Source organism: Microcaecilia unicolor, chromosome 9, assembly GCF_901765095.1.
Source record: "Microcaecilia unicolor chromosome 9, aMicUni1.1, whole genome shotgun sequence".
NCBI lineage: Eukaryota > Metazoa > Chordata > Amphibia > Gymnophiona > Siphonopidae > Microcaecilia > Microcaecilia unicolor.
Genome location: NC_044039.1, coordinates 143,606,178 through 143,619,641, shown reverse-complemented (window position 1 = coordinate 143,619,641; position 13,464 = coordinate 143,606,178). Strand labels below are relative to the sequence as shown.

At 43.5% G+C, this 13,464-nt stretch overlaps 1 protein-coding gene across 1 annotated transcript in view; it reads left to right on the top strand.

The window, feature by feature from the left end:
* The window catches only part of SPTBN5 (spectrin beta, non-erythrocytic 5), a 300,302-nt gene that overhangs the window by 60,695 nt on the left and 226,143 nt on the right, over positions 1-13,464 (top strand). The window contains exons 10-13 of the mRNA XM_030213698.1: positions 989-1,221; positions 4,929-5,082; positions 9,357-9,557; positions 13,240-13,446. Coding sequence (XP_030069558.1) covers positions 989-1,221; positions 4,929-5,082; positions 9,357-9,557; positions 13,240-13,446 — 795 coding nt within the window. The remainder of the gene's footprint in view (positions 1-988; positions 1,222-4,928; positions 5,083-9,356; positions 9,558-13,239; positions 13,447-13,464) is intronic.

Genomic DNA, 13,464 nt, shown 5'->3' with positions numbered 1-13,464 from the left:
GGGAGATACTGGACTACTGTAATCCACTTTGCGGTGGATTACGTGACACTAAAGATGGTATAGTAAGTTCTTAATAAACAATAAGAGGAGCGGGCCTTGAGGCATCCCTGTGTGGGGGGGGGGGGGGGGGGGAAGCACATGACTGACAGTTTGCCTAGGGCATCAGATACTCTTGGGCTTGCCCTAATAATGACTGTGTACAGATCCATGGTACAAATGCACCTTGAGTGCTGTATGTAGTTCTGATCATTTTATCTTTTTTTAGTTCTTTCATATCCTTTTTGAGATGGAGACAGGCAACCAAAATGATAAAGGGGATGGAACTCCTTTATGAAGAAAAATTAAAAGGTTGGGCTTTTCAATTTGGAGAAAAACGACTGAGAGAAAATATAATAGAGGACTATAAAATTATGAGTGGATGGAATAGATTCATATAGAATTGTTCTAGGACTACAAGGCACTCCAGTAAACTAACAGGTAGCAGACTGTAGATTGTACTAGATCTAGGTTACACTAACAGTAAACTAACATGTAGCAAATTGAAAACAAACTGATGAAAACATATTTTTACTCAATGGCTAATCAAGCTGTGCAATTTGTTGTCAGAGGATGTGGTCAAGGCATCCGGCATAGCTGGGTTTAAAAGGGACCTGGACAAGTTCTTAGAGAAAAAGGCCATAAACCATTATGAGACTGGTAGACCTTGGAAGGCTACCACTTATCCCTTGGATGGGGCTGCAAGGAATGGATCTAATTGTTGGGATCTGCTGGGTACTTTCTGGTGTCCTGGACTGGAGACAGGATGCCGGCTTTGATGGTCATACCCAGCATGTCATGTTGTATGGTCTTTTGCGACATGGATCTATTTAATTGTATTTCTAGATATTCTTGTTTGTTCAGAAACATATATATGAGATGGTGGGGAAAAGAGTGTGCAGGTAGGTACAGCACAATACTTGTCCCTCAGCATTTTTTCCTATTCTTGTAGGAGCTGGTAGGTTCCCAGGACTATGGAAAACAACTCATAGAGGTGGAGGATCTTCTGCACAAGCTCACTTTAGCAGAGTCTCAAATCTCTACCCATGGAGAGAGAGTCAGATTCCTCTCCCAACAGGCAGAAGAGGTCACCAAGGGACAAGCAACCAAATCAGAGCTGCTTCAGGCCAAAATGCAGACACTCAACCAGCTCTATCAGAGAGTCACAATTCTCAGCAAGTCAAGGTGAGGCTGGTTTTTTTTTTTTTTTTTTTTGGGGGGGGGGGGGGGGGGGGAGTCAAGACCTCTCTCTCAAAAAGTATTTTGCAATAATAGAGTTACCACATATCCCAGGTCAGTAGAACAGGCTGATGTAGTCCTGGCTTTGCCCAATGCAGGGGTAATTTTATAAACATTTTTCCAAGCATGAAACTCTGTTTTACCTGTGTAAAATGATTTTTATAAAATTACCCCAGGAGTTACATGCATAAAAGATGTGCAGTGACAAAACACCACATTCTTGCATACAGTGAGTTTGGGCAGAGCACAGGCAAAGACACAAAATACATGCATGCCGTATAAATTAGTGCAACCTCAAATGTGGTATATTGTAAACTCTTGTGAGAGACAGCTAAACACCCATACAAACTCTCTCACTAAAATTGAGATAACTAAGATAGTTTTATCTATAAATTGATGGAAAAAAGCTAAGAATGGACCTATGAAGAACTAAGGTCCAAAATTACCTATTATCTGATGGTCCACAACTAAAATTTCTCCTTATAAATTGCACATATACTTTATGTGTTAACATTTACACCTGCTCTCGAGGGGGCGCAAACATCCATGTCTTCAATCTAGCCACGATTTCTGCCAGTTTACTCCTAGTGTTTTAGAAAGACATATGAGTGTCTTTCTAGTGGAGGAGTAGCCTAGTGGTTAGTGCAGCGGACTTTGATCCTGGGGAACTGAGTTCAATTCCCACTGCAGCTCCTTGTAACTCTGGGCAAGTCACTTAACCCTCCATTGCCCCATGTACAAAATAAGTACCTGAATATATGTAAACCGCTTTGAATGTAGTTGCAAAGTACCACTGAAAGGTGGTATATCAAGTCCCATTCCCTTTCCCCTTTGGTGACAATTCTGTAAGTGGGGACCTCCTTCCAGAAGTCCTGATCTTGCAAGGAGGGAGCCTACTTTACAATGACATCTGGGTACCCAAATTGTGTTTATAGAATACTAGTGTAACCCAAGCCTTAATTTATGCGACAGTTACATCCATAGACCCGATGTAACTGTGAGTACCTAAATGTGGCAAGAGCACGTGTAACTTACTGTATTCTGTAAGATGCTCACGTATGTGGCAGCACTATCCATGCCCCTCCCTTGCGAACACCTCCTCTCGCATTTACATGCTATACCACTTACTCGAGCTGTCTACACAAACTGAAGAGAAGAACCAAAAGGGATCTCACAAAGCACCAATATGGAAACCAAAACAGTGGGAATGACCAGACGGATGACTTGAGTAGTTCAACCCTGAGTCTCCTTTATTGTAAAATGAGAAACAAAGTGACAAAAGTCAAGAAAGGCTAAAAGGATAAGTTGCCATGGATTCAACATGATTTCTGTGCATTTTGCAACCGTTCTGAGAAATCTGGCAGCTCAATTTTTTGCACCTTGTATTTGTTTTACTAGTATGTAAGTTGTTTCTATTGATGTTTCCCTATTAGTGTTTATGGACTCCTGAGGAAGGCACTTTGGCAGAAACAAGGCCCGTGTCGAGTCTGTGGCAGCTTATCCTTTTAGCCTTCCATGGTTTTTGTCACTTTGCTTGTCATTTTACGATAAAGGAGAATCAGTGTTGGACTATTCAAATCATCTGTCTGGTCATTCTCACTGTTTTGGTTTCTACTTTCTCAAGCTGTTACAGAATATCACTCAGCCGTTTTGCTTCCAGGTTTCTGTACCTTAATGCAGCAAGTGGCATGTAACTAAAAGCACCTGTTATACAATTGCCCATTTTCCTCCCTGATTCTATAAAAGTCACCAAAAATTGTCCACGCAAATTTAGGCACATGCCTGATTTCCACGCACAATTTAATAGAATAACAAGCCAATTAGTGCCAATAATTGGCTTTTTAACAAGCAATTATTGGCACCAATTAGATTTATTTGGGACTTACGCATGTAAATTAAGATCTATGTCTAAAATATACCAATAGCCCAAAAAAGGGGGCACAGAAATGGAAGGGCATGGGTGCTTTAGGGGGTGGATTGGGGGCATGGTTTTGAGTTATTCATTAATTATAAAATATGGGTGCTCTTCGCGTAAATTTTGGTGTGGGCATTTGCACCATGTTTTTGTTGGTGCAAATAGTGGCACCTAAATTTATGCATGACCTCTTTGCTTAAGTATTATTCTATAAACCATGCTGAACTTTAGGTGTGGCTTATAGAATACCACTTAAGTAGGTTTTCTTCGGTGCCATTTGTAGAATTTATACAATAAACTAAAAATAGGCACCTCCTTGCCCTCCAAATCTAGGTGCCCTGTTATAAAATTGTAGCTTTGATTATGTAAGGAAGCACAATAGAACAATAAATAAATAAATAATGTAAGCAAAAAATGCATTTACTTCTCATTTGATTCTGGCCTAGAGATACTATTTTGCCCATGTATGAAAAGGAATTCAGTTTCTTGGTGCATTTATTCCTGATCTTTACCAGCTTATGCTTCTGATCACTGCTACCCTGGGCTGGAGTGTTAACTTTACTTAAAGATGAAAGAACAGTTTGGTCTCTGTGTTTATTAATTCTGTACGAAGTTCTGTATAACACCTAAATCTAGTGCAGTGCCAAATTGGAGAGCCTCACTCTAATCTGATGTGAAAGTTGAATTCAGTGTCAGTCTCAGCTGGCAGTTTTTGAGGCTGTGATTAAATATGTGAGTGCATACAGATACAACCCTTTGTGGGGTGTTATTGGGGCACCTGACACTTAGCATAAATTATAAAAGGAATAGGTCTCTGGTAATACCAACCTTAGTGAGTGAAGTGTCAGAAGCAAATATGTTCCTTCTTATCCTTAGATCCAAGCTCACTACACCCTAAATAATAGAAAGAACTAACTCCACCACCAAGTATTGTAAAAATAGAGTGTGTATTTATTTACAATAGTAGCAAAGATAATGTTCAAAGAAGGCAAGAATAAAAACGCTGGAAGTCTTATCTTAGAAACTGCTTAGAATGAATGCACATAAATCCCTAACTAGACTCCTAAGTAAAAGAGTCACACTGAACCCATGGCACACATACAACTTGATGCAGACTTCTAGCCGGTGGAAGTATGTTCCTCAGATGTTCAATCAGATTCAGCGCAGTCTGTTCCTTGGATGGAATCTTATCACAGCAGCCTTTTTTATACAGAAACATGGGCTGCAACTGTGCTAATGATGTACCTTCTGGCCTTGGGGGTGACGCACACATAACTTTGTTTACCCCAAATATTGTGGCTTCAAGGAACAACTGATTATCTCACTGGCACCACATTGAAGGAGTCACCTTGACAAGAAGCCAGGGTTTCATAAACAGTGTGCAATTTGCCAGCCACAGCGTTTCTCCAGCTGCAAGGGTAATTCCAGGAGTCCTTGGCTGTTCTGGCCATGCCATCAGTGCTGATAACAACCTTGTTGTTCTAGCACATTGGGATCCTTCATCAGTCTTCATCTGTATGCAAAGTTGCAGCTTTAGCAAATAATAGGCTTTGCATTGAAAGATGGAATAAGCTTGAGTCTGCATTTTTGAAGTCAGGTTATTAAGGTTGGATAGTGCCATGTATTATAATCCCATATATCTTTGAAACACATATAGTTCTTCATAGTGCTTGTTTTAATTCTACAAATACTGTTATTCTGAATACTGCTGTGTACACCTCTGTTTTCATTCTCGTAGACGATCCAAACTGGAAGAAAACTTAAAGCTTTTTGAGTTTTTTCATGACTGTAGAGAAGAGGAGTCCTGGATCCAGGAGAAATGGCAGTTGGTGAAGTTGGCTCCATTGGGAAGAGACCTCAGTCAGATTACAGCCTCCATACAGAAGCATAAGGTGATTTATTATATTCTGTCGTATTTTTGCCTTGTCTTGCTTCATCTATTCCATTATTTTGGCACATATCTCTATCCTTTCATAAGGAAAAATCCTTGCAATCCCATCAGGCAATTGTCCAATAACAAATTCGATGTCTGCTAGTTAATATAGAGGCCAATATGTAAAAGGGTTTATTTATTTATTGTGCACATTTGACATACTATGCAAAGGCCTACACATAGGCAACTAGGCAGTTTACAATAAAAACTGGAAGATTTAAGAGAAAACGTGGAGGGGCATAATCGAAAGGGAACCCCAAGTTTTGCTTAGGACGTCCTCACAAAGCGTCCCAATGGAGGGGCGGGGAAACCCATATTATCGAAACAAGATGGGCGTCCATTCTTTCATTTCGATAATACGGTTGGGAATGCCCAAATCCTGAAATTTAGGTCGTCCTTAGAGATGGTTGTCCCTAGACTTCGTCGTTTCTGATTTTCGGCGACAATAGAAACCAAGGACGCCCATCTCAGAAACGACCAAATGCAAGCCATTTGTTCATGGGAGGAGCCAGCATTCGTACTGCACTGGCCCCCTGACATGCCAGGACACCAACCGGGCACCCTAAGGGGCACTGCAGTGAACTTCAGAAATTGCTTCCAGATACATAACTCCCTTACCTTGTGTGCTGAGCCCCCCAAAATCCCCCCCAAAACCCACTACCCAACAACTGTGCACCACTACCATAGCCCTTACGGGTGAAGGGGGGCACCTAGATGTGGGTACAGTGGGTTTTGGAGGGCTCACATTTACCACCACAAGTGTAACAGGTAGGGGAGGGATGGGCCTGGGTCCGCCTGCCTGAAGTGCACTGCACTCACTAAAACTGCTCCAGGGACCTGCATACTGCTGTGATGGACCTGAGTATGACATTTAAAGCTGGCAAAAAATATTTTTAAAGATTTTTTGGGAGGGTGGGAGGGGGTTAGTGACCACTGGGGGAGTAAGGGGAGGTCATCCCCGATTCTCTCCGGTGGTCATCTGGTCAGTTCAGGCACCTTTTTGTGCCTTTGCCGTAAAATAAACAGGACTAGGTAAAGTTGTCCAAGTGCTCGTCAGGGACGCCCTTTTTTTCCATTATGGGTCGAGGACGTCCATGTGTTAGGTATGCCCATCTCGCCTTCACTACCCCTCCGACACACCCCCATGAACTTTGGTCGTCCCTGCGACGGAAAGCAGTTGGGGATGCCCAAACTTGGCTTCGATTATATTGATTTGGCCGACCCTGTGAGAAGGATTCCCATCTTCCGATTTGTGTTGAAAGATGGGCGTCCTTCTCTTTCGAAAATGAGCCTGAAAGCCTGCATAATAGGCAGCTAAGTGGCGTACAATAAAAATCAACAGTTTAAAAGCAAGCAGCAATACAGATGTACAGGTAAGTGACAGGTAAATGAAAGCAGCTAAAGTGACATATAAGAAAAAGCATCACTTAGGGATTTGTATGTGTAAGTAGCAGGGCCTACAGGTGTATTTGGTAGATTTGGCTGCTTACATGTGGAAGTGCTAGAGCTGTACCGAATAGCATATTTTACTACTCAGCTGAACACAAATAATGAAAAATATTATTCGAGTGAATATGAATACCAAATAATAGTCATTGAGCTTTAACATAAATAATAAAAGAAGCAAAATGAAATCAGAGATCAAGTGTTTCAGTAGGATTTAGCACAGTAGAGCCCCGGATTATTCATATTTGAATTTAAATCACTATTCAGATGTATATGAACAATGTTTTGTGGTGTTTTATATTTTATATATTTTGTGTTTTCTGCTACTTCTATCAGATTAGATTGTAACCTTTTTTTTCTCATTCAGTATTAATGTATGTAATCTGCTTTGATGATCTGAACCTATGCGGACAATCAAATAAATATAATTTGAACCTTTAATGTATGTAAGTGCTGTGCTTCTATTTTCAAATGTAAAAGCCAGATCTCGTAAAATTGTACATAGAGGTTGAGCCATTTAAAAAGCTGATCTCCAAAGCTCTCATTTTGAGATAGTTTTGCCCTCCTGCGGGAGGTGGTGGAAATGAAAACGGTAACGGAATTCAAACATGCTTGGGATAAGCATAAAGGAATCCTGTGCCGAAGGAATGGATCCTCAGGAGCTTAGTCAAGATCGGGAGGCGGGGCTGGTGGTTGGGAGGCGGGGATAGTGCTGGGCAGACTTATACGGTCTGTGCCAGAGCCGGTGGTTGGGAGGCAGGGCTGATGGTTGGGAGGTGAGGATAGTGCTGGGCAGACTTATACGGTCTGTGCCAGAGCCGGTGGTTGGGAGGCAGGGCTGGTGGTTGGGAGGCGGGGATAGTGCTGGGCAGACTTATAAAGTCTGTGCCCTGAAGAGTACAGGTACAAATCAAAGTAGGGTATACACAAAAAGCAGCAAATATGAGTTATCTTGTTGGGCAGACTGGATGGACCGTGCAGGTCTTTTTCTGCCGTCATCTACTATGTTACTATGTCAGTAACCCCTGAGGGGTAAGCACAGTTCCTCTCTCCAGCTGGCCTCCCAAGCCCAGACCCAGACAAGAAATTAGACTACATTTATGTATGACTCAAAGCAGGTGCAAATGCCAAGGTGGAACATTTTTTATTAGGATTTATTAACTAGCTTTATGAAGAGATTCGCCCAAGGCAGTGTAAAGCAGGTACAGTTTAACACAAAACTTACAATTTTGTTAACAGCATAACAATAGTAAAATGACCAATAATAAACATAAATACAATAAATGAGGTAAACTTGAAAACAGTAAATTGGAACCTAATAATAGAACTACCGTGAAAATGTATCAAAAATATACACATTTAACAGCAGTGGAATTCAAATACCAGAGATATAATACCAAGTTTAGCATAATACTAAAGATATACCTAATAAGAATGCATTGCAATATGGCTTACCATATAGCTGATAGACCAAGAGCAGATATATGATGGGAACAAAATGTGTGGTACAGAGTCAGTTGGGATAATTTGATGGTTAGCTAAACTCAAGGAAAGTTCTTAGTTTAGTTAAGCAACAGATAAGGAACTGATCCAAGTTGCATTGCCATCGCATAATACAGAATAGACATATAGGACCTGATATTCAACCAGTGATGATCAGCGTTTTGCTGACTGCTGCTGGTATTATACCCAGAAATTCAGTGCTGGGCCATCTCCAGATATACAGAGCTAGCGACAACATAGGTGGTTAAGTGCAATATTCAGCACTTAGGGGTCTATTACTAAAGATTAGCTCGAGTTATCTGCAGTAGGGCCCATGGCAATAAAATGGGACCTGCTGCAGATAAATCGGCTATGATGAACCATATAAAGATAGGACTGCGCTATATGCAGTTATCTTAGCCAGTTAACTGCTGCACATCGGCATCTAACTGACTAAGTGCTGACTCCGCCCCAGAACGCCCACAAAATAGCCAGCTTTGCCTTGGGCACTAACTGGCATGTTCAGCGGCACTATCCAGTTAAGTGCAGTGGCGTAGCTATGTGGGGCCTGGGCCCCCTTAGATTTGGCCCTGGAGCCCCCTGCCGATGACCCTCTCAACCCCGCCTCTCGCCGTCGCCTGCCTTTGCTGGCGGGGGACCCCAACCCCCGCCAGCCGGGATCCTCTTCTTTCCGCAAAAGGCTTCCTTCTGTTTCTGACGTCCTGCACGTACAATGTGCAGGACATCAGAAACAGAAGGAAGCCTTTTGCGGAAAGAAGAGGACCTCGGCTGGCGGGGGTTGGGGTCCCCCACCAGCAAAGGTAGGTGACGGCGGGTTGGCAGCGGGAGGGGGATCGAGAGGGTTGTCATCGGGGGGTGGCAAAGTTGGTGGTGGCGTCGGCGTCAGCAATAGCAGGGGGGGGGGTCGGCATCGCTTGGGGGGGTTAAAATGTGCCCTCTCACCTTGGGCTCTGGACCCCCCTCCCGCCGAAGTCTGGCTACGCCCCTGGTTAAATGCCACTGAAAATGCCCAGTTAGCCCTGGACGGACTGTTAAATCATTTTAAATATTGGGCCCAGAGTATCAAAGTCTGCCCAAACCATTCCCATATGCTGTATCTTGCATGTATAAATAGCACCTGTTGTAAAATCTATGGTGTGTAAATCGCCTAAATTGTTTCCTTTATGTTATTTTGAGTATGATGCCTCAGTTGTAGGCTCCCAAAATAAAGGTGTGAAGACATAGCCTTATCTCTTTCACTAGAATTCATTGTCTTCCCTCTCTTTATTTGATTCTCATTGGCAGGCTGTGGAAGCTGAGTGCAACTCCCACCGGGTAGTCTGTGCCACTGTTCTGAGAAAGGGCCAAGATCTGTGCCACAGGAACCCATCGAACCAACAGGACATTGAGGACCTGATGGATTGCATCCAGAAGCGATGGGAACAACTACAGCACGAGGTGGCAAAACGTAAAGCCCGCCTTCAGGTTGCGGCGTTCATCAAACAGGTAGCCAAAAGGGGAAGGGTGCAAGGGCTAATTTGTCAACTCATGAGAATGTTAATTTTACTGAAACCAAGTACTTTTTATACACACATTTTTACTGTTGCCATTTTGTGCACAGCTGGACACACTACGTGTATGCTGAGATTGTAGGACCAAATAGAGGATCCCCCAAACACCAGCATTTCTTGATTTTTCTTGCCTGTGACAATACAGCAGAACAATTCGTCTTTTGAACTAAAGTACTCTTGGTTGGCATCAGCTTGAAGCAATCTGCTCTTTCCAACAGTCCTACATCAATCAGTTGAACACACTTCTGCGTTTTCTCCCTTTTTTTTGGGGGGGGGGGGATAAGGTACTTTTTGGATGATGTATTGGTGAAGCACATGGTCCTGTGTTTCTGATACCCTGATGAAGACATTTGGAACATTACTCTTTTGGGTTATATATCAATTTAATTGATAAATTTGTTTGGACTTTTACTCAAGAACTTTTGGTCTTTTTGGAATCCTCTGTTTGGTCCTCCATCTGTTGCAGGTCACTACCTCTTTCCTTATCTGCTGAGATTGTAGAAGTGCAATAAGAGTCTTTTCACCAGGGCGGGCTTAACCTTTAGAGAGATGATTGGCAGCTTTTGAGGTGCAGCAAACAGCTGAAATCAAAGCAAAATCCTAGATTCAGACAATCACAAAAACTCAAAGAACCATCAGCACCTACTTTTACACAGTCAAGTAGCCATTTCCCCAGGAAATTGCCAGGGTCCTTCTGTAACCAATCTGAGCATGTGCTGCAGTGTTTTACTTGCTCAGATAAGTGCCTCTAAAATTATCTGGGGATATGTGCATAAAAGTAGGAATTCAGAAAACATTGCACCTATGTTTATATGATGGATAGACGTTTCTGGGAGCAGAGCAAGGGTGGAACCAGGGTTGCATCAGCAGTTATCACCTTAGGGATCTGTCCTGGGACCTCTTCTTTTCTCCATCTATACTTCTTCCCTTGGTACTCTGATCTCATCCCATGGTTTTCAGTACCACCTTTACATTGATGACTCCCAGATCTACCTCTCCACACCAGAAATCTCAGCAGGAATTCAGGCCAAAGTATCAGCCTGCCTGGATGTCTCACCGCCATCTGAAACTAAACATGACCAAGATTGAGCTTTTTATCTTTCCCCCTAAACCAAACTCTCCTCTTCCCCCATTCTCTGTTTCTGTGGATAACACTCTCATCCTCCCTGTCTCATCAGCTTGTAACCTTGGGGCCATCTTTGACTCCTCTCTCTCCTCTGAACATATTCAACAGACTGCTAAAACCTGTCGTTTCTTTTACAACATCAGCAAAATTCGCCCTTTCCTTTCTAAGTACACTACCAGAACCCTTATCACCTCTCGCTTAGACTATTGCAACTTGCTTCTCACAGGTCTCCCACTTAGAGGAGCATAATTGAACGGGGATGACCATCTCTAAGGGAGCCCATCTCTAAGGATGTCCCGGCGAAGGGGCAGGGAAACCCGTATTATTGAAACAAGATAGGCGTCCATCTTTCGTTTCGATAATACGGTCGGGGACGCCCAAATCCCAACATTTAGGTTGACCTTAGAGATGGTCATCCTTAGGTCGTCCTTAGAGATGGTCAACCCCGGTTTTCGGCGATAATGGAAACCGAGGACGGCCATCTCAGAAATGACCAATCTAAGCCATTTCATCATGGGAGGAGCTAGCATTCGTAGTGCACTGGTCCCCTGATATGCCAGGACACCAACCGGGTACCCTAGGGGGCACTGCAGTGGACTTCAGAAATTGCTCCCAGGTGCATAGCTCCCTTACCTTGGTGCTGAGCCCCCCAAACCCACTCCCCACAACTGTACAACACTACCATAGCCCTAAGGGGTGAAGGGGGGCACCTACATGTGGGTGCAGTGGGTTTCGGGTGGGCTTTGAAGGGCTCCCATTTACCACCACAAGTGTAACAAGTAGGGGGGGATGGGCCTGGGTCAGCCTGTCTGAAGTTCACTGCACCCACTATAACTGCTCCATGGACCTGCATACTGCTGTCAGGGAGCTGGGTATGACATTTGAGGCTGGCATAGAGGCTGGCAAAAAAAAAAATTAGTTTTTTTTTTGGGTGGGAGGGGGTTGGTGACCTGATTCCCTTCGGTGGTCATCTGGTCAGTTCGGGCACCTTTTTGCGGCTTGGTCGTGAAAAAAAATGGACCAAGTAAAGTCGGCCAAGTGCTCGTCAGGGATGCCCTTCTTTTTTCCATTATCGGCCGAGGACGCCCATCTGTTAAGCATGCCCCAGTCCCGCCTTCGCAATGCCTTCGACACCCCCCCGGGAACTTTGGTCATCCCTGCGACGGAAAGCAGTTGAAGATGCCCAAAATCGGCTTTTGATTATGCCAATTTGGGCGACCCTGAAAGAAGGGCACCCATCTCCTGATTTGTGTCGGAAGAAGGGCGCCCTTCTCTTTCGAAAAATAAGCCTGTTAGCCATCTCTCTCCCTCTTCATCTGTTCAAAATTCTGCCGCACAACTTATATTCCGCCAGTGTTGCTATGCTCATATTAGCCCTCTCCTCAAGTCACTTCACTGGCTCCCTATCCGTTTCCACATACAGTTCAAACTCCTCTTATTAATTTACAAGTGCATTCACTCTGCAGCTCCTCAGTACCTCTCCACTCTCATCTCTCCCTACATTACTCCCCGGGAACTCTGTTCACTGGGTAAATCTCTCTTATCTGCACCCTTCTCCTCCACTGCTAACTCCAGACTCCGTTCTTTTTATCTTGCCATATGCCTGGAATAAACTTCCTGAGACGGTCCGTCAAGCTCCATCTCTGGCCGTCTTCAAATCTAGGCTAAAAGCCCACCTTTTTGATGCTGCTTTTAACTCCTAACCCTTACTCACTTGTTCAGTACCCTTATTTTATCATCCCCACCTTAGTAATTCCCTTATCTCTTATTTGTCCTGTTTGTCTGTCCTAATTAGATTGTAAGCTCTGTCGAGCAGGGACTGTCTCTTCATGTTCAAGTGTACAGCGCTGCGTACATCTAGTAGCGCTATAGAAATGATAAGTAGTAGTAGAGTAGGTGTTAATTTGTATGGGAGCTTTCAGGTAAGCAATTTTATAAAGGCACAGAGGCCCATGTGTTGCTTTTGTGAAACAGGTACAGTGCATGTGCCTTATCTAATTCTGCTTTTTTACGGGCTTGTTCCAGAAGTGTTGATGTTTGGTGATCATGATTGTTGACTTTATCAGACTCTGAAGGCCAAGTTCAAGTTGAATTTTATTTGCTATACTGCCTATATATCCTAGGCAATCTAAGCAGTTTACAATATTAAAATAAAGGGGAAAGGTGCTCAGAGACACAAGATAAACTAGGACAATACAACATATATAATAGGAAGGGAGAGTGGAGAGTTTACAATATTATTACATAAGGAAGTGGGAGAGGAACGAACCAAAAGGAAGTTAAAACAGTGCTATCACTACAGCAAGCAACTAATTTAATCAATCACCCCTCCAAGTTATCTATCAACCATGGTCAATTGAGGCTGAAGGGTTACCTAAAGCGCCTCATTGGTACAGACCTTCAGAGGAACTGGACGCAGGGACACATCACCCCGATGGTGCTGTTGCCCAAGAATCTTTTACACCACACTCTTTCACTTTTTTTCCCGCAGTATTTTGCAGATGTCGATGAAATGGAATCATGGCTGCGGGAGCAGAAGCACATCCTGAGCAGCGAGGATTATGGGAAGGATGAGTCCAGTGCTGAAGCCCTGCTGCAGCGCCACCTGCGCCTGGAGAAGGAGATCGATGCTTATTCCTCTGAGATGAGTCGCCTGAGAGAGCTGGCAGCAGCTGCAGCACAGAAAGCTCTTCACATGGTCTGTCATATATATTTG